The sequence below is a fragment of the Leopardus geoffroyi genome, chromosome A2 (assembly GCF_018350155.1).
Source record: "Leopardus geoffroyi isolate Oge1 chromosome A2, O.geoffroyi_Oge1_pat1.0, whole genome shotgun sequence".
In the NCBI taxonomy this organism is placed as follows: Eukaryota; Metazoa; Chordata; class Mammalia; order Carnivora; family Felidae; genus Leopardus; species Leopardus geoffroyi.
Window position 1 is genome coordinate 53,117,460 of NC_059331.1, and position 23,910 is coordinate 53,141,369.

The window sequence follows — 23,910 nt, forward strand, 5'->3', positions numbered from 1 at the left end:
TTCTTACATCATACACAAAAATAAACTCAAAATGGATTAAAGACCTAAATGTAAAGACCTGAAACCATAAAATTCCTAGAAGAGAGCACAGGTAATAATTTCTCTGACGTCAGTGGTAGTAACATTTTTCCAAATATGATTACTGAGACAAGGGAAATAAAAAAGCTAAAATAAACTACTGGGACTACATCAAACTTAAAAACTTCTGCACAGCAAAGAAACAATTAACAAAACTAAAAGACAGCCTACTGAATGGAAAAAGATAGTTGCAAATAGCATATCCAATAGTTAGTATCCAAAATATAGAGAGAACTTATATAAAACTTATCAGAAAAACAAACAATCCAATTAAAAAACAGGCAGAAAACATGAAAAGACATTTCTCCAAAGACATCCATATCAAGAGACACATGAAAAGATGCTCAACATCATTCATCACCAGGGAAATGCAAATCAAAACTACAATGAGATATCACCTCACATGGGTCTGAATGGCTAAAATCAAAAACACAAGAAATAACAAGTATTGGCAAGGATGTGGAGAAAAAAGAACCCTCGTACACTGTTGGTGGAAATGCAAACTGTATTTGTGGAAAACAGTATGAAGCTTCCTCAAAAAGTTAAAAATAGAACTACCCTATAATCCAGTAGTTGCACTATTGGGTATTTACCAAAAAAAGACAGGGGCGCCTGGGTGGCTCCGTCAGTTGGGCATCTGACTTTAGCTCAGGTTGTGATCTCATGATCTGTGGGTTCGAGCCCTGCATCGGGATCTGTGCCGACAGCCCAGAGCCTGAGCCTGCTTCGGATTCTGTGTCTCCCTCTTTCTCTGCTCCTCCCCTGCTCACGCTCTGTCTCTCTCTCAAAAATAAACATTAAAAAAATAAAAAAAAATTAAAAAACACTAATTCAAAGGAATACATGCATCATTATTTATGCATCATTAATTATAACAGCCAAATATGGAAACTGCCTAAGTCTCCACAGACAAATTGATAAAGAAGATACAGTGTGTGTGTGTGTGAATGCATGTATATACATATATACATATATACATACATAAATTCACACACACACACACACTGTATGTATGATAGAACATTATTCAGCCATTATAAAGAATGAAATCCTGCCATTTGTAACAACATAGACGGAGTTAGAGAGTATACTGCTAAGTGAAATAAGACAAAGACCCCATATGATTTTGGTCATATATTGAATTTAAGAAACAAATGAGCAAAGGAGAAAAAAAAAAAAAAGACAAACCAAAAAAGACTCTTAATAGAGAACAAACTGATGGTTACCATAGGGGAGATGAGAGAGAGGATGGGTAAAATACGTGATGGGGATTAAAGAGGACCCTTACCATGATGAGCACTGAGTAATGTAAATAATTGCTGAATCACTATATTGTACACTTGAAACTAATGTAACACTGTATGTTAACTATAACAGAACTAAAATAAAATTAAAACTTGAAAAAAAATTAACTAGGTAGAACCTGAAGATCAATGCTATTTGAGTTGTCTTGCCCCTGACTTAAACTGTTTCACCATTAAACATATTGATTATAGGTTTCTAAAAGGTAACTTTTATCAATGTAAGAAAATTTCTTTTGAATCACATCGTGCTAAGTTTTTGTCATAAATTGATACTGAATTTCATCAAATACTTTTTGGATTTCTGTCATGAATGTTATATAGATTTTTCTTCTTTTAATCTACTAAGGTAATACAAATAATGTATTACATTATAAGATTCCTGTTACTGAACTGCCCTTGCATTCCGGTGATGTGAACAACTTACTTGAACACGTAATATGTTACTTTTTTACTACACTGCTAGACTGATTTTTGTAACATTTAATTTAGGATTCTCATGTCTATGTTATAAGTGAAACTGACTTATATACATACGCTTTGTGCCTTCTTTGTACATTTTGGTATCATAGTGATATTATCCTTACAGAAGGAGTCAGAAAGTGCTCTCTACACACCAGAAAAGTGTTATAGGGAAATTTGTTTCTTGAAGATTTGGTAAAATTCACTTATTAAGCCATCTGGGCCTCATATCTCAGACTACTTTTTCAATTTTTCCCATAATCATTGACCAATTCAAATCTTCTACCTCTCAATGATTCACATTAAAGCATCCATTTCACCTACATTTTTCACTCTTTGTTATATCTATCTGTACTCATGATTATGCCACTCTTATCATCTCTAATGTTCTGTAATTATATATATTCTCATTTCCCTAATCAAATTCACCAAAGAATTTGTCATTTGTTGGCCTATTTAAAAAACAAAACAAGGGGCGCCTAGGTGGCTCAGTCGGTTGAGCGTCCGACTTCAGCCAGGTCACGATCTCGCGGTCCGGGAGTTCGAGCCCCGCGTCGGGCTCTGGGCTGATGGCTCAGAGCCTGAAGCCTGCTTCCGATTCTGTGTCTCCCTCTCTCTCTGCCCCTCCCCCATTCATGCTATGTCTCTCTCTGTCTCAAAAATAAATAAACATTAAAAAAAAAATTTTTTTTTTAATTTAAAAAAACAAAACAGTTTTTGATTTTGTTTAGATTTACTAATTTTTATTTACAAAAATAAAAGCAGAGATCAATTATTTTCTTTCTACTCTGGTGCTATTATTACTACTATTACTATCAATATTTTGGTTGTTCACTGGGCCCATTAATTTCCTATTTTTCTAATAAATGCATTTTCTCAATACTTCTTTGGCCTCATCCCACCAGAACTTCCATCTGATGGATGTTTAAGATCTCTATTACTTCCTAATTTCCTTGTGATATTCTCCAAAATTTTGGATACTCAACAAAATTTTGTTGCCTATCTTCCAGATTACCAAATTTGTCTTTAATCACAGGTGCCTAATTCTCAAGCAGATGTGCTTAACCTTTTAAGTTCAATAATACTAGTTTAAATTTCCATGAACTTTATTGCATAATCTTTTTTCATACCAGGCTATTATCTAACATATTCACCATCTCACATCTTTTTGAAGATACCAACTAATATGTTTTCAGCTTCTCCTATATTCCCCAAATTCTGCTTACTCTGGGTCTTTCTTTCATCCTATGTGTTTTCCATGAATGCTGGATGACCCTTTGACATTCATTCACACTTCAGAATAAAAGACGAGGTCAATCAACAAGGGCAGCTTAATGCATGTCGGGGCTAGCGGCAGGTCTTTCCTCGGGGAGAGAACCCATTCGGCTCTATGGAAAGAGTAGAAGAGGTGTCCGGTGACGGGCTTTGCTTTGGGGTGTATGAGTGGGAAACAAGCAAGAAAATAGGCTGGGAGACACACAAAACTGCCTAGATAAGAAAGTTTCTTCTAGTGGGGAAGGATTTTTGTGGACACTGCCTATGGGAAGGAAGGCTTACATTGTCTTGCCCACCCTGCTTTTTGTTGGGGTGACCACCCTAATGTTAAGCTCCACTCTGCTTCTCTCTCAGATCCCTACACCCACCTGAGGAGTCCTCCCTAGAGAGAGCATTCACATTTTTCACAGTACAGGTCTCAGCTCTTAGCCGGAGGGTCACAGTTATAAATGGAATACTGTAGTTTCTCGAATTTGGCTCTAGGGCCCCTTCCTGTCAGTAGCGGTTAGGTTAGTCACCGTAAGTTCTGCTTTTAATTCCATTTTCTTTTGCACCTGTGTTTTGGGTTATGATTTTTTAATTTTTATTTCCTTTTGTCAATCTAACCCCATCTGTTTCCAATTTTCCAGGAATTCTTCTTAACTTTTGGTCTACTAAAGGTAGGTACATTTTCTGGTTTTCTAACAGTATAACAGATTTTCTTTTAATGTCTGTATTTTGTTATTTTAAAGGATTTTTGGTAAGAGGGGAGCTAAAGGCATATGTTCAGGCTGACATTTTATCCCCAAAGTCCAGTTTGTTTTACAAAGTTCCTAAATGAAATATTCCTTTGTAATTTAAACTCTTTTATTCAAAGCACCCCAACTAACACTTTGCTAAAGAAAAGAAAAATCACTCTTCTCAACCCTTGCTTACTGCTGAACAAAACAGATTTCTGCTTTTTCAAGTTCATTAAAAAAGTGACTATAATCCAGTTAAACATGGCAAGTTCCATGAAAGAAATGACATTTAATATTTTTCAGAGGAACACACACACACACACACACACACACACACACACACATATATAAAATCTGATGAGAAAGGCAGTCCTAGAGAAAGAAATGGTAACTTCTCCAGATTTCAAATGGAAAGATTTATTCATTTCATTTACAAGGGATCAAGAGTTTGATCCAATAAATAGGCAGTTACAATAAATCTAAAACCACTAAGGATATAGCAGTTTGATATTTCAAACTTGGCTCTATTTCCCCTAAAAGTGAAAACCCAAACGTATTGCTTCTGCAAATTACACCCACATCAAATATCAATTCAATAAGTATTTCATAAGTGTGTAACATAAATCTTTAAAGAAAGCAAAGCAGGGGCACCTGGGTGGCTCAGTCGGTTAAGTTTCTGACTTTAGCTCAGGTCATGATCTCGTGGTTCATGAGTTCAAGCCCTGTGTTGGGCTCTGTGCTGACAGCTCAGAGCCTGCAGCCTGCTTCAGATTCTATGTCTCCCTCTCTCTCTGCCCCTCCCGCATTCACACTCTGTGTGGGTCTCTCAAAAATAAAGAAATATTAAAAAAAAATTTTTTTTAAAGGTAGCAAAAGCAGATGAAGACAACATGTGGCCTGTCCTTAAACAACAGAAAATCTAAATAAGAAGAAAAATTAATCCAAATTAATTTCCATATCAAGTTAATGATAGATACTAGGAGAGAGTTTAATATTAAATATCACCTCTTCAGCTCTTAAAGAATTACCATAGTCATGGGGCACCTGGGTGGCTCAGTCGGTTAAACGTCCGACTTTGGCTCAAGTCATGATCTCTCCGTTTGTGGGTTCGACTCCCGCGTCTGGCTCTGTGCTGACAGGTCAGAGCCTGCAGCCTGTTTCAGATTCTGTGTGTCCTCTCTCTCTGCCCCTCCCTCGCTCACACTCTGTTTCTCTCAAAAATAAACATTACCAAAAAAAAGAAAAGAAAAAAGAAAAGAACTGCTATAGTCATTCCCAACCACAATGAGAGAAGGGAGAGAAGCTAAAGTAAATTGCTTTTTTAAAAAACCTATTATTAAAAAAATAAATAAATACAAAATAAAAAATTAAAAAATTAAAAAAATTAAAAACCTATTATTATAGGTTATGTTAATAGAAGTATTGAAACTAGACCAAAAAGCATATACTAGATACTTACAAGACAATCTTGGCAAGGAAATGCTTGGTTGGCTCACATGAAATTTTAAAAATCTAGACATTTTACATAAAAATCCAGGATTCAGTTTGTCTTAAACAATCAGAAAATTTGACAAATCCAGCCCCATAGTCCCATGTGAAAGCAGAAACCAGGAGCCAGTGGCATGCTAGTAAATGCTAACAAGTGGCTGTGTTGGGAGGAAAAACCAAAAAAGCCCACATCTGTGGCTTTTGCCATGGTGTAAATACCCCCACCGTGGCTGAGGACAAGTGTCCAACATGAGGTCCCAGCTGAGTTGCACACAGCTGGCTCTCAGGAGCCAGCTCTGACAGTGACTGCAGCTAGATGATGGCTGCCTCCTGGAAAGGGGTCAAGAGCTGTGTCTCCAGGATTCCCTCCTCCCTAAGGTCTTACACTTGGCAGCTTCGTGCACTTGGCACCAGTCTGCCCTCCCACCCCCTGCTATTCCCTCCACCCCAAAGAACTCCAGATCAAAGCTGGTGGCAGTACCAGGTACACTATACCCAGATCACACACAAAAATCATAGCTTAGGTCCCAGGGCACCTAGATGGGTCAGTCAGTTACATGTCCGACTTTAGGTCAAGTCATGATCTCAAGGTTCGTGAGTTCAAGCCCCGCACTGAGGAGCCAGGGGTGGCAGAGAAGACAGTGACTCCCAATGGTGAGTTTAGAAGACATACTCAACAAATGGCTGCAGGTGTGGGGGATGTGCGGAGAAGATCCTGATTAGGGCAGCAATTCTCCAGATGCAGAGAGAGAAAGAGAGAACTCCCCCGGAGGGAGGAACATGCTGGGAAGCAAAGGGGACACTGAGGAAGATGGGCATCAAATGAAAAAATAAGTACTTCATCCAAGGACTCTCAACTCTGACATTTTAAATTGAATTGCAACCAACATTAAAATTAGCTCATTATATTTTCATGTGTATTAAAGGAAAGTGTGGATTTCTAAAGACTGAAAAATATTGGGTTAAAAGAAACATAATAAACCATCCTCAAGTGGCTAAAGAGCTATTCAGTGGAAGAATCTATTTCCAACATCCATTATCCTAATTAACAAGCCATTATTTTCACCGGCGGAGATCCATTTCTAACATGTAGTATGCTAATTTGAGTTGATATAAAAGCACAAAAACTAGCAGAGACATTTGTAGTAGCTATCTCTGGGGGGGGAGCCCTTCTGACTATATGCCAGGTGCTGACCCTGGGAGGCAACCTTTGATTAAAGCGGCTGACCACACCTAGAGTGTCTTAAGTTAGCACATAAATACTATCCCGCCTTATGTTTTATGAACCTTTTAAAAGTAAAATAAACTTTTGGGAGATGGTATTTTCAATGCCACTGTTCAGAAAAGGGAAATAATTGAAAGCACAAAGCATATTATTAGTGAATCCAACCTTTAGAAAGGGCAGTAAATTCAGTCCTTATTTTGAAAATCAAAAGGCTTGGGAACATGGAGTCAGAGGAGGCAGCTCCCCAAGACCACGCGATTCCCTGCCCTGGAGAATGTTGCACTCCCCACCCCAGCAACAGCTGCCACGCAGTTATTAACTGCGCCTCTGACAATCCTGGCGTGGGACTGCATACGAAGGCACAGAAAGGAGAGACATAGGGGCAAGTGTTTTGTTTTGGTTTGGTTTTTTTACACTTTAATCTTGAATTCGGCATCCAACTTTTCCAAGCTTAATTTTTTCTCTGACACCTCCCACTCAGCCTACTGCAAAAGTTCTTGTTATAACCATCAGATGAAAATGTTTGGCAAACTATTATTATCAAGTGGAATACAGTACTCCTTTTGGTTTGTACATTATTAGTAGTAATAGTGACCATTGTAATAAGTCATTTTTGCTAGTGTTAAAAAAATTAATTCCTTAGAGACGAGCCTTTTACTACAGCAGTTACTTTACTACCAACAGAGGTTTATAAAATGCCAACCACATGCATCAAATGGCACGTGCTTGGAATATGAAGTGGTGGGGAACAGGACCCTTGCCTTGATCAAGTCTAGGATCTAACAGACTCAAAGAACCTTAGGTCAGAGAGTGTGGCCACCCACCCGCTGCCAACTCTCTTCTACAATGACTAAACACTGGTTATCTCTTCTCCACTTGAGCACTTTAGCAATAAGGGATCTGTTACTCAGTGAGGCCACCCATGCCATCAGACCCTCTTTACTGAAAGATAGTTACTAGAAAAGAAAGTCCCATATAAAGAGAAGTTCTGTGGGGCCCCTGGGTGGCTCAGCTCGTTAAGCGTACGACTCTTGATTTCGGCTCAGGTCATGATCTCATGGTTTCAGATGGAGCCCTGCAGACGGCTCTGCACTGACAGTGTGGAGCCTACCTGGGATTCTCTCTGTCCCTCTCTCTAACCCTCCCCCATTCATGCCGGTGCTCCCTCACTCTCTCTCAAAATACATAAGTAAACTTAAAAAAAAAAAGTTCTGTGGCAGTGGGCATCTGAGTCATGGACACACAAGAGAAAGCATAGTTCCTGTGGTTCCTGAATACGTGCTACCACACATCCTAAATATTTCACTGATTATAGCTACTTAATACTTATGAAATGCTATTTCACTGGTTGGGAAACATTTTCCAAAGAAAAACCTCTTTGCTAGCTTATTACTGGAGGTAGTAAAACAGAAGTTTTGTATGTATGTATGTATGTATATATACACTTTCAATCATTCAGCAGTCAAGTCTTCAATGCCCTCCCTCTGAGAAGGCATACAGAGAAAAATTAAGGGCTTAAGTTTCAGAGTCCAGCTACTTGACTTCAAATCTCAGCACTGCCACACCACTTAAGGATCCTTATTTATTAGTATAATCAAGTACTGTAATTAGTATTCAAATTAAAGTATGTAAGCCTCAGTTCCCTTCTCTAGAAAATGGGACTCATTAAAACACCTACTTAACAAGGTTTTCATGAGAACAAAACGAGGTAATACAGTGATTAAACTGAGGTCCACAGACAAAGCTCAGAGGTCTGTGACAATTTTTACTTGTGTTATTTCAAACAGAATCTTTTTAAAAATCTGACATAAGCAGGAGCGCCTGGGTGGCTCAGTTGGTAGAAACATGTGACTCTTATTCTCCAAGTCATGAGTTCAAGTCCCACACCAGACCTAGCGTTTACTTTAAAAAAAAGAAAATCTGGGGTTGGGGGACGAGAAATCTGACATAACCATAATCTGAATCAGACATCTACGATACAACCAGGTATACTGGCACATGATTTCAGAGATGTTTGCATTTCTTCCTAGTCTAATGAGAAAATGACAGAAATTAAGTCTAATATGAAATTGAAACATCTGCACTAGGAAAAACATCACCACCATCTGTGCAATGACGTATCTTCTTACAAGAGTGTGCAAAGATAAAAGTGGGGAGGAAACTGTATCAGAGGACACACAGCAGTACAGGCACCCTGACATTGAAGAATCAACCCCAGCATGGCAGCGGTATCATACTAGTGGAAGAGGCTTTAGTTGTAGCCCATTACTATCTACTGTATCATGCCTAACTTTTATGGCTATATTTAAATTATAAATTCATATTCTGGTTATGACATTGTACACGAACTAATGCATAAAGGTTTTACGCCTACTATTACGCTTAATATTTAAGTAACATTTTAATAAAGATAAGCATTTTGTGATTATCCAAGACAGTATTCTCATTTGTAGGAAACATATTTACTTAGGAGTAAAGAGGCATGATACCTCCTACTCTCAGGTGTTTCAGGAAAAATAATCTGCATATACATATGTGTGTGTGTGTGTGTGTGTGTATATATATACACACACATATGTATATGCATATACATATGTGTATATATATATACACACATATGTATATGTAAATATATGCACATATACATGAGAGAGACCGTGTCAAAGGAAATGATACAAAATATAAATGGTTAATTTGGTTAAAGAATACATGATAGCCAAGGAATTACAGCACCTGACACTTAGGGGGATCTAGCCCCTCCTTAAAGATCCAGATCCAAAATTCCCCAAAGAATATTATTAAACCAATGACTCTCAGCTGGGAAGAGGGACCCAACATCAGAATCACCGAGTCAGGCATTTTCAGAATGCTTACAAACACCCGTTCTTCCTCTCTTTGGGAATCATTGCCACAGTAAGCTACTGTCATGGATGGAAATGCGTGGTATCCCTCTCAGGTGTTTTAAGATACCAAGAATAAAAATAACTAATGCAATAAAACAAAACCATCAAATTGGGCTACAAATGATCAGATGGGTGTCCTCTCCATCAGTGCCTATTAGGTAGGCTCAACAGTGTCAAGGTACAGTTAGGAGCACACTTTAGGGAACAAGATGGAGCTAATTAGATTTAACCAAAGGGGAGTAACCAGAATTTGAGCCCTGACTCTAAAATGTGGGAACAATGTTGCCTGAGAACATGGAAGAAGTGTGTCTAAACAGTCACGTTTGCTCACAACTGGTGTGCCAAGACCTCCCGTCCTCTTGAAAGGAACTGATGATGTCATTCCTGTCTAGTCACCGATATATTCCAGCATGTCTGAATCCTCTGGCTCACTGTATTTTCATGACCCATGTGTTAGTCAAGTCTTCCCAGCACCTAAATGGAGGAGCCAGCAGCAAGTTTATCCAACAAAAGAGATATAAAGCAAATCATGTTTTTTCAAGTGCATTCATTAGTGAATCCTAAAGTCTATTTAATGAGTCATGACCCAACTTTCATAAAAACAAAGCAGAATATAAAGAACAGAACAGGCACATCTCCATACACTCAGGGTAATTTCTGCTTCATGAAGCTTTTGTATCATTTATGTCAATATATCAGTACAATATAAATGCTTTTCTACCCTGTGCCATGGTCAGAAATGTTTGAAAGGTACCCTAACAGACACTGGGAGGAAAAACAAGAGACTAAGAGGATAGAGGAAAAAAGAGACAGGAGCAGATCCAGCCAATATGCTCAAAGCAAAGTGGTGGCTAAAGCCCCTGTAACCTGTGCACACAGCAGCCAGTTACTATACTGATGCAGAGGCTGGTCAGGATCTTGCAGGAAGGAAATTTACCTGAGAAAACAGGACACGAGTGCAACTGACCATCATGTTATAATTAATCAGACAAGCTTTTTTTCCTTTTTAAGGCAAAATAGACTACAACCTATATACATGAAAATATCCCATGTATCGGGGGGGCATCAGTCCCCTCTAATAAGAAAAGCTTGTATTCCTGGCCATTCTTTACTTGGAAGGATTATGGTAATTTACACTTCATCATTCAGTCAACTTGCAGTGAACTTCACCAAGTGAGGAGTTCGTGAATTTCTAGGAGCAAGTGGGTGCAGCAGCAGCCCCTACAAAGACTGGCTTGTGTTCCTGTTCTCCCCACTTCAATCACACCAACTTTATCCCATTTTTCCTGATCGTATGCACGCTCATCAGAGCGAATCCAAAGTGCTATCTCCTCCACCAAAATCCTCAAAACCAAAATTTCACAGTTCTTAAAATTATTTTTTTAATGTTTATTTATGAGAGAGAGAGAGCATGCACAAGCAGGGGAGGGACAGAGAGAGAGGCACAGAGGATTGAAAGCAGGCTCCGCACTGACAGCAGCAAGCCCAACGTGGGCCTGAACTCACTAACAGCAAGATCATGACCTGAGCCAAGGTGAGACACTCAACTAACTGACGCACCCAGGTGCCCCTCAAAATTATTTTATTCTAAGTGAAGATGTCAGCAGATACAAGATCTTCTCATCAGAAGCCACATGAACAAAATTACCAAAAATATTTTGTAAAAATCACAATAAAATAAAGTATGTTAAAGCACCAAAGTGGGGGCGCCTGGGTAGCTCGGTGGGTTAAGCGTCCGACTTCGGCTCAGGTCATGATCTCACGGTTGGTAAGTTAGAGCCCCACATCGGGTTCTGTGCTGACAGCCCAGAGCCTGTTTCAGATTCTGTGTCTCCCTATCTCTCTGCCCCTCCCCTGCTTGCTCGCTTGCTCGCTCTCTCTCTCAAAAATAAAGCAAAACATTAAAAAAAAAATACATAAATTAAAAAAAAAAAAAAAAGATGCACCAAGGTGTTGCTCTAAACATCAGTGCTAACGTGTCTTATCCTCAAATTTTGTTCAATTTTGACTACTAAAAATAAACCTGGAAAAAGGTTGGGGTCGTCCCAGCACCAGCATTAATTACGACTGAAAGAAGAGATTCCTGCAGCACAGGGAAAAATGGGCAATCTCATGTTGTATTCTCATTAAGTACCTTCCAGGATTACCCTGGGTGCCGATTAAATCAATGTCTCATGAGCGGTGGAATGATTATTTTAAGTAAATGTATTCCTTCTAGGCCATCCAGATAAGTGACTATTGTGTGACTACAAAACCACCATTTCACTATTGACTTCAGCTCTACAGTGTACCATTGAGATATTTCTTCTATTCTCTGCTAGTAGACATAATGAAGCCTTAAGGCTATCAGGTATTACAGATCCAAGTCCTAATAGGTACTGTTCTCTTCAAAATACTCAAACAATAACATCTTCAAAAATGCCTAAGTTTTCAGTTCTCCATGAGCAAAAGAAAAGAGAATCATTTAGGTCACCTACAGGAGTCGGGAAACCGATCTCAAGTAGTAGAACATTTTTCTGTTTGTAATAAGACACCCAAATCAGATTACATACACAAGACTTTTTTAAATGTTGAGGAGAATGCTAAATGTAAGAGCAATTTACAACAAAAGCTAAAATAGAACTAATCTGGGACAGAGAAAGCTGATTCAGGCTGAACAAGCCCAAGTAGGTCTTAAGAAATCTACTGGAAGACTCTGAACTTAATGCTCAACTTTGCCTATAAATAGAATAAATTTTCACATACTTACATGACTAGATAATAGAAAATACAATGAATGCCTGGTTTTTGAGCTCTGTGCTCCTGTGGGTGATGATGCACAGAGCATCATAGCAAAAAAGTTTCTCAAAAATGTTGCCTGATGTTAATAATAATGACTATAGACATCTTTGGACTTTTTCCCTCTTCTTTAAACGTAAAAAATGATCCTGAGAAACTGAAGTCATTCCAGAGGGATTCCAGAATCATGCCAGAGTCCAAAGAAGAATATTCCAGAATGAAGGCTACTCTGTGATTGTTCTGGCCTTGTATACGCATATATCCTTACTCTGCAAATCATTAACAGATGTGTTGAACACAGGAAGAAAGTAAGAATTCCTCTCTCCCTTGGCATTATCGTTCTATTTCTATCATCAAGTATGCCCAGTCTCCCCCTTCTATGCATTTTATAGCTGCAAGTGTCTAAGTTCATAAGCTCCATAAAGGCAGTGGCTATCCCTTGTTCATCTATGTGTGCCCCTTTTACATAAGAATTCAACCCTTGTTCATTGAACTGGTAACTATACAGGTCTCCTGCCTGAACACAGTGACCCTGAAGCTGGGCTCCGGAATCGAACCTGAGAAGGTAGGAGAAAAAGAGAAGACACTTTTACTCTCTACATCCAGGACACGAAGGGCAGCCTCAAGGTCATTACTTCCATTTTTCATTTGTATGAACACTATGTTGTTTTACTGATCCTAACTAAATGCGGGCATTATTCAACAGAAATTAAAAATACTATCTAGGGGCACCTGAGTGGCTCAGTTGATTAAGCATTCGACTTCACCTCAGGTCATGATCTCACAGGTCATGGGTTCAAGTCCTGCCTTGGGCTCGATGCTAACACCTCAGAGCCTAGAGCCTACTTCAGTTTCTGTGTCTCCCTCTCGCTCTGCCCCTCCCCCACTCACTATTGGGCGCGCGCGCGCGCTCTCTCTCTCTCTCTCTCCCTCTCTCTCTCAAAAATGAATAAACATTAAAAACAGTTTTGTAATACTGTCTAATAAAGTATAAAAACTTCTAAATTAACTATATTCATACTTAATGAAGCTTGTAACTAGCTATTCAAGTCAGCAACATGTACTGCAATCTTAGAGACATAAAGGAGCTTTTCATGCTTTTCAGCAATCTTAGATAAAAGCCCACAACCTGAGTTGCCTCTCCCTAACTTAGCGTCCCTAGGAATGATACATAACATCCCTGAGTTTCGATTTCTTTAGGAAGGGATAATTATACTACACCAATGGATAGTTATATCCGCCCCCCCAACAATCCAAAACCTAAATAAATGTAAATTATGCAAGAGGTTTAAAAAAAAAAAAAACAACCCTCTAATTGTTACCTCATCCAATCACCAGTTTAAAGATAACCTCGTGTGAGTGTTGGTGTTAGGAGAGGGTGGGAAGACCCAGGCACACTGATAATACACAGGACTAGAATAAACCCGACCACAAGCCAACAAAACTGCCCAAAGTGAACAGATTATGGCAATCCCCACCAGGAGCCAAGAGCTAAGATAGGCACTATCTATACAACAGCCCATTTAATCCTCACAAATACTTTGTAAGTGTTATTTCATGTTAGGAATGAGGAAACTGAGGCTTAGAAAAATAAAAGTCCTAGACGGTAAAAAGGCAGAGCTTACATTTTAAGGATATGCACTTTCCAGTCTGCCTATTCTTTAAGACTTAAATTGGAAAGTAGTTCATCTTTAAGAATTTATAGTGTATACTGTATGCTAGCCAACTTGACAATACATGATATTTTTAAAAAATCTATAAAGAACTTATCAAACTCAATACCCAAAAAGCAAATAATCCAGTGAAGAAATTGGCAAAAGACATGAACAGACACTTTTCCAAAGAAGACATCCAGATGACTAACAGACAGATGAAAAGATCTCAACATCACTCATTATCAGGAAAATACAAATCAAAACCACAGTGAGACACCACCTCACATTGGTCAGAATGGCTAAGATTATCAACTCAGGAAACAACAGATGTTGGTGAGGATGCGGAGAAAGGGGAACCCTTTTGCATTATTGGTGGGAATGCAAACTGGTGCAGCCACTCTGAAGAACAGTATGGAGGTTCCTCAAAAAATTAAAAATAGAACTACCTATGACCCAGCAATTGCAATACTAGTTTTTATCCAAAGGATACAGAAATACGAAAATGCTGATTTGAAGGGGCACATATACCCCAATGTTTACAGCAGCTCTATCAATAATAACCAAAGTATGGAAAGAGCCCAAATGTCCATCAACTGATGAATGGATAAAGAAGATATAGTGTGTGTGTGTGCATGTATGTGTATATAATGGAATATCACTCAGCAATCAAAAAGAAAGAAATTTTGCCATTTGCAACAATATGGATGAAACTAGAATGTATGCTAAGCAAAATAAGTCCATCAGAGAAAGACAAATATCATATGATTTCACTCATATGTGGAATATAAGAAACAAAACAGAAAGGAAGGAAAAATAAGATAAAAACAGGGAGGCAAACCATAAGAGAATCTTAAATACAGAAAACAGGGCTGCTGGGAGTGATGTTAGTGGGGGGATGGACTAAATGGGAGATGGGCAATAAGGAGGGCACTTGTTGGGATGAGCAATGGGTACCATACATAAGTGACAAATCACTAAATTCTACTCCTGAAACCATTATTACACTATATGTTAACTTGGATTTCAATAAAAAAATAAAAATTAAATAAAAAAAGAATTTATAGTGTATAAAAGCTCAACCTTAGAAATTTTTTGTTTTTAGCATTTTAGTGCTTAGAAAAAGAAAACTTGATTCCCACATAAAACAGTCACCCTTGCAAATACTGTTCAGCAAGCAATTTTAACTTTGAAAAAGAACTTATTTAAAAACTTAAATAAAAACTTACTAAAAACCCTAGGATGAGCAGGAAAACCACTTTAACACATTGTGGAATAACCTCATGGAGAACAATGTCATGTTCTTTTTCCTTTCACCTGTCCCCCACCACATGAGTGAATTTTCCCCCCAATATTTGCTGTTTCTCGCTCACGCAAATGGAATTTTCAAGACTATTTTCCATCACATACATACGTGCTACCTATGACAGGAATGCTCTTGGATGATTTTTTCCACCTCTACTTCTCTCCTGGTCAATTTGTCTGTCAAGCAACACGTATTTATGTAAACTTCCAGAGTCCCTAAGTGTCTCTTAAGGACTATCTCCACTCAAGAGCTGGGAAGCCAGGAAGGACAGGACTTCCTCGAGTTAACCCTTGGAGCTGTGGTATCCAAAGATGACATTTACAAGACTTACATGGTCTAGCACTTGAAAATGAAAAGGAAAATACTAAGTTGTTCTGAGAACAACCAAAGTTAACTGCACATAACCATCAAACTGTGTGGAGAAACACATGAGTCTATGATAATGCAGGAGACAAGGGGACACGGGTAAAAAGTGCTTTAAAACAGGTTCATGACTTACGTTTTTCATCATCAGCATGCACAAGAGACGCTGCCCTTGACAAAACATCCAATGGCGTCTCCATTCCTGGTTGGAGCCTAGACGGAAAAAAAAAAGAGAGACAAAGAATAGAATTTAAAGAGAATTCAAAGGACTCCTTAAGAATTCTGGTAGTTAACAATTAGAATGATTCCCCCATGAAATGCAAATCACAATCCTGAGGATGAAAATCTTCCCAATCTGTGAAGAAATGCAGTGGATTTGGTTCAGGCACAAATAGAGGAAAGGGTTAAATTCCATTCTGTGTACTAAGCTAAACCCTGCAGATTCCAGGAAACAGCTAGTGTTAGAACTAAAAGAAGGGATATTGTGAATATTCATGCCCATGCTATTTGTGCTTATAAATGTTTATGTGAGTGCATAAAAACATGCCCATTCAGACATACCAAGTAAAAAACAGCTTTGGAACAAAGGCTACTCTATGAACGTAGTGGTACTACCAGTCTGAGATTTCTGTTGTGGTGGTGGTGGTTGTTGGTTTATTAGTTTTTACAAAAATGACTAAGCTCGAACCATTCTGTTCATTCACCTACTTAGCTGAGAGACTCTTTGTGACCTTATCACTTAATATACTCAATGTACTAGTGAAAGGTCTGTGAATTCCAGGGGTGAGTTAAACGGTATTTGAAGTCCAATAAGAATCTTTATTTTAAAATGAGTTAAATGGCATTTTAACTTAAGTAGTATTCTAAGGCCAATATGTTTATCTTTCTTTAAAATTTTTTTTATGTTTATTTTTGACAGACAGAGACAGAGACAGAGAGAGAGAGCGAGAGCGAGAGCATGAGTGCGGGAGGGGCAGAGAGAGAGAGAGGGAGAGGGAAACACAGAATCTGAAGCAGGCTCCGGGCTCCGAGCCGTCAGCACAGAGCCCGACGCAGGGCTCGAACTCATGGACCGTCAGATCATGACCTGAGCCGAAGTCGGATGCAAACAGACTGAGCCACCCAGGCGCCCCTGTGTATCTTTATTTTAAAATATGTTTTGGGGAGCCTGGGTGGCTCAGTCGGTTAAGCATCTGACTTCAGCTCAGGTCATGATCTCACGGTTCGTGAGTCCGAGCCCCACATTGGGCTCTGTGCTGACGGCTAGGAGCCCGGAGCCTGCTTCAGATTCTGTGTCTCCCTCTCTCTAACCCTCCCCTGCTCGCATTCTCTCTTTCTCAAAAATAAATAAACATTAAAAAAACATTTTAAATATGTTTTGTAAGTACCCACTATCACCACCACCCATCACCAATTTATCTAGTGCCATGTTTTCTAATAAGCCTGGGTTTTTATTTTTAATTCTGTTTTCTTAAATTACAGCATATATATAAAAGCAAAGACTGCAGAACATTTAAAGATGGTGGGTGGAAAACCTAGAAAATCAGGCCACCTCGCCCAATTTTTCTTTTCCAGATTACTTACACACACACACACACGCATACACAGGCACACATACACAATTACTGGGAAAACAGACATACTCTATTAGTTCAACTGAGAGAAATATCTTCTTAACTATACCCTTTAAAGACAGCAATGGAACACCTGCTTGGGATTCTCTCCCTCCCTCTCCCTCTGCTCCTACCCCGCTCACATGCCCACACTCTCTCAAAAAGATAAATTAATTAAAAAAGACACTCAGCATTTAATCAGACTTCTTCAACATTTACTGAGTAACTACTAGGTATGTGCCAGTTACAAGACATGGTGGATCAGCTTGCTTTATAATACTCGTATTTCAGGTCCCCAAAGAAACATCAAGTCTTGACTGGCAACGTAATTTCATTCAACAAACGTGAACTATGGGGACGCCTGGGTGGCTCAGTCAGTTAAGGGTCCAACAGCAGCTCAGGTCATGATCTCACTGTTGGCTTCTGAGCCTGAGCCCCACGTAGGGCTCTCTGCCCACAGAGCCCACTTCGGATCCCGTCTCCCTCTCTCTCTCTGCCCCTCCCCTGCTCATTCTCACTTTCTCTCAAAAATAAATAAACATTAAAAAAAAATTATCTACTAGGTGCTGCCAAGGTAGGAAAAAAAAAGTCAAAGGCCAGTAGTTGTTTTCAAAGAGCTTTCAATCTGTACAGTAGACGTGCCTACAAGAAAGTAGTTTAAGGCAGTGTTTTCTAAAGTGTTTTGCACTATATGTTCATATTTTACAAGAAAAAATTTTTCTAGAAATAAGTTCAGGAAACACTGAAGTAAACCGAATTAACCAGCTTCCTGTGCTTGGAATATACTGCTAGGCATTCCTCCTGCAGAGGCTCAGGCAGTGGGGGCATTTACCTCTGGATAGATGAAATCTCTCAAATTTCACTGGCCATTCATTTAACCTGAAACATCTCTTAGGGAACACTTAGGGAAATAATGGATTAAGGTAAAGTGTGCTAAGTGCCACAACAGTGGTATAAACAAAATCCTATAGAAATACAGGTGAATTCTGAAAGACTGTAGAGAAAACAGAACCATGAGCTGAACCTCTGAAGAATGGATAGAAAAGTTCTTCCAGAATGGAAGAACAAAAGGACAATCTATTCAGGAACAAGTTGCCCCAATCAGCTAGAAGACAAGAATAAAACGGGAATAGGAAGTTAGGAGACAGGGATGGGAGTTTCGATCGGGGCCACATTATGGAAGGACTGAGGGCTCTGACAAAAGTTGGGTTTGATTGTGTACGTGTTAGGGATCCACTGCAACCTCTGAGCAGAGAACTGACTTGGTCATCTACATATTCAATGAAAATTATTCTGATAGGACCATGTAGTCCCATTCTACAGAATGGGAAACTAAAGACAGGGTAAACAATATCAAAGAGCTATGCAGAAGGTAATGAGGGGCACTGTTAAGGGAGCTGTGGGGACAGGAGAAAACCAGAGACAAACTGACAGGGTTTGGAAGGTCTCGAAATGTGAGAGGAGACAAAGACAAATACTGTTTAGTTTCTTATATGTGAAATCTAGAAGAAAAACAAATTAATCGAGACAGAGAACAGTTTGCTGGTTACAGGGTGGGGTAAGGAGGGGATAGGTGAAAGTGGTCGACAAAAACAAATCAATTGCTCATCAACACCAGAAATGGGGGCTGTCAGTCACTGCAAGAGCAGTGACGTCATAAACCAGAGTTCATTTCTTCTTTTTCAGAGACAAGGGAAGAGGAGTAAAATCAGAAGAACAAAAGAAAATGTAATGGCATTCACATTCATAATCGTCTTGGTAAGATAGAAAAGATCACCTCCTGAGAGTAAGGATTTTTGAACTTGTTCAAAGAAGAAGAAAGGTTTGCTGAACTCCCAAGAACTCCGTCTTACCGTCTTTATCTAAGCCAGTTTCCTATTCAGGCAAGATTTGGGCTTCAAGCCTTTTATTTGGATTAAGTAAATGCTGATATGCATTCTACTCCATAATACAGAATTTAGACTCAAATTCCTTAATTTCCCCATGAAATTGAAGTTCTGAATGACCTTGCCTTCCTGATCACACACTCTTGACTCTCCTCCAGCAACGTGAAAATTCTAAACCCAAATAGATATCCATTAACACATGCCTTAAGTTATGCAAATTACAAGTGTTGTGCATAGAAGCAAAATATCAAAGCATAAAAACATCAAATAACACAAAGAAGTAGATGCAGAATTTTAGCATCTAGGAGATTACATATTTAAATGTATTCAGATACTATGAATTCCAAACCCCCAAGCGACTTAACGTTCAAAGTAGGCAGATAAGAGATTAGGTGTTTAAGGTTCACCTGCAAGGCACCTGCCATCTGCTGCAACCTTATTAATGAAACCAATCAATTTTTATTACACAATTATTCTGAGTTCAGGGAAGTACTCAAGAGAAGAAAAGAGAAACAGAAGATAAGATCTCTGCTTTCAAGGAGTTACGTTCTTGTTTGTGAACATTAAGTATAAGGAATAAGATAACAGACAAATCTTTTAAGGGACTAGGATAACAAACAAATTTAAAAGAGCATAATAAAAGACAATATATAATTTAAAACCAAAATGTGTACTGTGTGATAAAAGAGAGATGAGCATCAGCTCAAAGCATATACCTTGCGAACATCTATTCTTTGGTTGGTGTGCACATGTGTGTGCCTCTAAAAGCCACTTCAAAGATTCCCTTTCCTAGTTTCTCTCCCTCAGGCTGTCAGGCTCCTCTCTGCCTTCTCTTATTTACCAGATCACACCGTTGGAATATGTCCTGGGTGCAAGGACTCTGTCTTATCCTTACATGTTACAGTCATGTTGGATCAAAAGTCTCAGGAAAGGCACAGAGGTGGAATGAAAACCCGAGACATTCTCACAATGGAGAATCTTGGATAAGGAGCAGTAGAATCTAAGCAGGGTAAACATGATGTGGGTGGACAGAGGAAAAAGCAGGCTAGCCAACCAGGTTCACACTGAACATAGCAGGAAACAGGCAGCAACTATTAGTCCCTGAGCGAGCTGGTGATCTGATGTTAATGAGATTTTCATTTAGCATTTCTGGGGAGGATGGTCTGACTTGATGAAGTCAAGTGAGAAATCACTGGAAGCAGATCAGTCAGGAGGCTCCTCCAGGAACCAGGTGTGAGATAAGGGCAGTAGGGGCTGGTTCAATAAAGGTGGGAGATGAGGTCCAGCAACTAGGCATTATCTGGCCACAAAAAAAACCTAAGCAAATAAAGGTGGAAGATAACAGTAATAAAAAAAAAAAAAACTTATGGAAAAAAAACTTCTGAATTTTACACCTTGTACAATATCCACAACCCCCCCCCCAAAAAAAAACAATAAAACATGTTAGTAAAAAGTAAGGGGAGCTGGGGGGAAACAATGATTACAGTATTTGATGGAGGGCCACACAACACCGAGAGGCAAATTAGCAGATTGGTTATTTAAGAGGATGATCTTTGGACACCAACCTGGCTGAGTTTGAATTGGGCTCAGCCACTTCCTATCTGTGTATCCCTGGAAAATGACTTTACCTCTGTGTGTCTGTTTCCTCATCTGTAAAATGGGGATATGAATTAATATTACTCCCCTCATAGGGTGTTATGAGAAATGGATGGCCTTTATATGTATTAATATTTGTCAAAACTTTTGCAAACATATTAAATAAACTGCAAATGATGGTAAACGTATTGAAAAAAGGGTACTGACCACAACTTTACATGGCGATGCCTCTAAGATGGATGAAAGCTGACACCTGAAGGAGAGGAATTAGCCTTGTGAAGCACGGCAGGGAGGAGACAAAGAGCATTTGCAAAATACCCAAGACAGACCCACGCTGGGCATGGAGATGTGGAGGGAATGACCTCAGGGCAGGAAACAAGGGGGAGAGGACAGGAGGTGGTGGCAGGGAATTGGGCAAGGGCAGATCAAGCATACTCTGCAGGGTGTGACAAAGCTGAGATTTATTCTTCGTCAGTGCAAAGCCCTTGAATAGTCTGAATGGTTTGAAACAGGGGAGAGAAATTCCTAGTTTATTCTGTATCCTTTACCAACCAAAAATCATCTGTTCCCTTTTGCCAAAGATTATGCAGCATCTGGAAAATAAAGCTAAGTACATCTCAATAACAGGTCCTCCTTTCTGTGACAGTTTTTACACTATAAAATCATGATAAGCAAAAATATAATCACTTGAAATGCTCAGGCCTGAAATGTAACCCCATTAAGGTGAGAAGAAGATGGTTCTGAAAAAAGACTTCAACTGCACCTGTAAAGGTATTCTACTGTACTGCAATCCACTTCTGGTCTATCCATTCACCTTCATTGGGGATTTTTGACAAATATGAACATAAGTCATCATGAATAGAACATACATTTTGTTTCGTTTTACAAGCAACGGTATTTTCTGACCCATATTCTTTTCTTTGGACTCCCTTATCGCCAATAATAACGCTCTTACAAATAGCTTAAGGTGCAGAATTAGAGAATAAGAGGTATCAATTCTAAAGCTACTAAAATTTAGGGACATTCAGTGCTAATGACAAGCTCAGCTATAAATTTGAATGCCATTATTTTGGACGTCCACAAAGAACTGTCCCTTTTTGATCAACAAGAGGACAAAAGCACCTGTCTCAGAAACAGAATTATGGGGCACACGGGTGGCTCAGTCAGTTAAGCGTCCAACTCTTGGTTTCGTCTCAGGTCACAATCTCACAATTTCGTGGGGTCGAGCCCCACGTCCAGCTCTGGGCTGATAGCAGAGAGCCTGCTTGGGATTCTCTGTCTCCCTCTCTCTCTGCCCTTCCGCCATTCATGCTGTCTCTCTCTCTCAAAATAAATAAACTTTAAAAAAATTAAAGAAATAGAATTACAAGATGTATTCAATTTTTTTTCCAGGCAAAAGAACAGAATTTCAAGATATGTTATGCGAATGTTCTAAGGAGATTTCCCAGGTGAAAGTTACAGCACCAGGACTATCTCACTCCATGGTTCTTCCAGGAACAGTGGCCTAACTACAGTATAATTGAGGAAAGAGTATGAGAACATGAAGCAACCATCCTGGCTAGGGGCAGAAGCCAGTAGAGGTGGGAAGAAGCACATTCAAACCTCCTGATGTTCCTGCCACACTGTCACTTGCCCAAAAAAACAGAAACAGGAAGACAGCACTATCCTGGGATACTGATGGCATCTCCAGTTTCCAGATGCACACTATTCAGTATCTCTAATTCCTGTTGGCCCTGTTCCATCCCTCTATCCCCTGCAATCAGAGCCACTTCCTGGGATAATCTAAACCAGCCTTGGCTAATAAAGTACAACTGGAGCACAAGCCTACAAGTATGAACTCTCACGCCACAGCATGAGGTATGTGACCCTTTTGCCCATCAAGAATTTAGAGGCTTTGAGTCTCTCCTATTTCCGTTAGAACTATATACAGACATTACAGAAAAGGAAAAAGCACCTCACTGCCCTGAAGCAATATCACACTGTGGTCAATCTGATGAGCAGTCTGTCCAGTAGGAAGGATAACCGAAATGAAATTTCAGACCAAATTATCACCAGATCCAGACAACCACGGGCAAGCATGGCTTCGGGCGCATCAAGAAGGTGAGCATTCCCCTTCTGATTCTTCTCCACAGTGTGTCCAATTGATGCCCCCCACCCCAGCTTCTTGCAACACATAATCTTCCTGTTAACATCCAATTCTCAGACCATCCCTCTATGTTCTTGCTGAAAATATCTCTCATTTGTGTAATCCTTTTTTTTTTCTTCTCAACACTTTGCCATCTGTTACATCAATACAGCCAGAACTTTAGTGGCACAAAACCGAAGTTCGAGCCCTACTTTAACACTTTCACTCAGTCAGTTTCCTTCTAGGCTCTGTTCTACAGAGCTAACACTAATTGTGTGGGCCATTTCACCTCTCCAGGCTCAAGTTTCCTCACTTAGAATAGCAGTAATGTTGCCTCCTGCATATGGTCACAAACTTGGCCTGTGGATTCAAGGATACAACGTTACTGAAAATGCCCTGTAAATTCAATTGAGAAATATAGGTCAGCCTCAAACAGCCACCACCATCTTAAGGTTGTAGGGCACACACTTTTCCAAAGCACACTCATGTAAATTACTTCGTTGGATTCTCACTGCAACTTGGCCAAACAAGATTATTCATATTCTCCTACAGATGAAAACCCAAAGTGCCAAGAATCTAAGTGACTTCCAGAAGAAGCTAAGACTAGAATCCAAGTCCCCTGACTCACCATCCAATGCTATTTTTACTCCACTTAAGCTGATTTTCATAAAGACTTTTGAAGAAAAGCAGTTACTTATTTTTAGTTTAAGTTACATCCCTTCCCCCCACCCCCGCCCAAAAAACCTTCCATCATCAACCAAGGCAAGACTTGTAGTCTATGTTCTTTCCCTACACCTTGAGATACATCAGGCAATAACCTGACAGTTTCTCAAGTAAGCAAAGCGAAACAAATCCTCCCCTCTTGCAAACGCGAAAACGCTGCCATATTATACTTTCTTTGAACAGAGCTGAGCACGGAGTCACACGAATAGAAACCAAGCCAGGTGAGAAAATGCTCGCAGAAGATGTTCTGAAAGTAGAGCAAAGCAACACTGTCAAGAGCTGCAGCCATAGGTTCCTGGGGCCAACGCAACACGGCCTGTAAACATAGGCCCTCAAACCTTCAGGCTCCAAGAACAGGCTCAGTATTAGGAAGGATGGCTTCCACTCAGTCACGCTCAAGAAAACCTGTTGTCTGAG

General features: G+C 39.5%; 1 protein-coding gene across 4 annotated transcripts in view; it reads right to left on the bottom strand.

Moving 5' to 3' along the window:
* The window catches only part of VGLL4 (vestigial like family member 4), a 168,514-nt gene that overhangs the window by 137,169 nt on the left and 7,435 nt on the right, over window positions 1–23,910 (bottom strand). For all 4 annotated transcript variants that reach the window (XM_045493819.1, XM_045493816.1, XM_045493817.1 and 1 more), the window contains exon 2: window positions 15,687–15,763. In XM_045493819.1, the coding sequence (XP_045349775.1) occupies window positions 15,687–15,750 (64 nt within the window). In that variant the 5' untranslated portion in view covers window positions 15,751–15,763. The remainder of the gene's footprint in view (window positions 1–15,686; window positions 15,764–23,910) is intronic.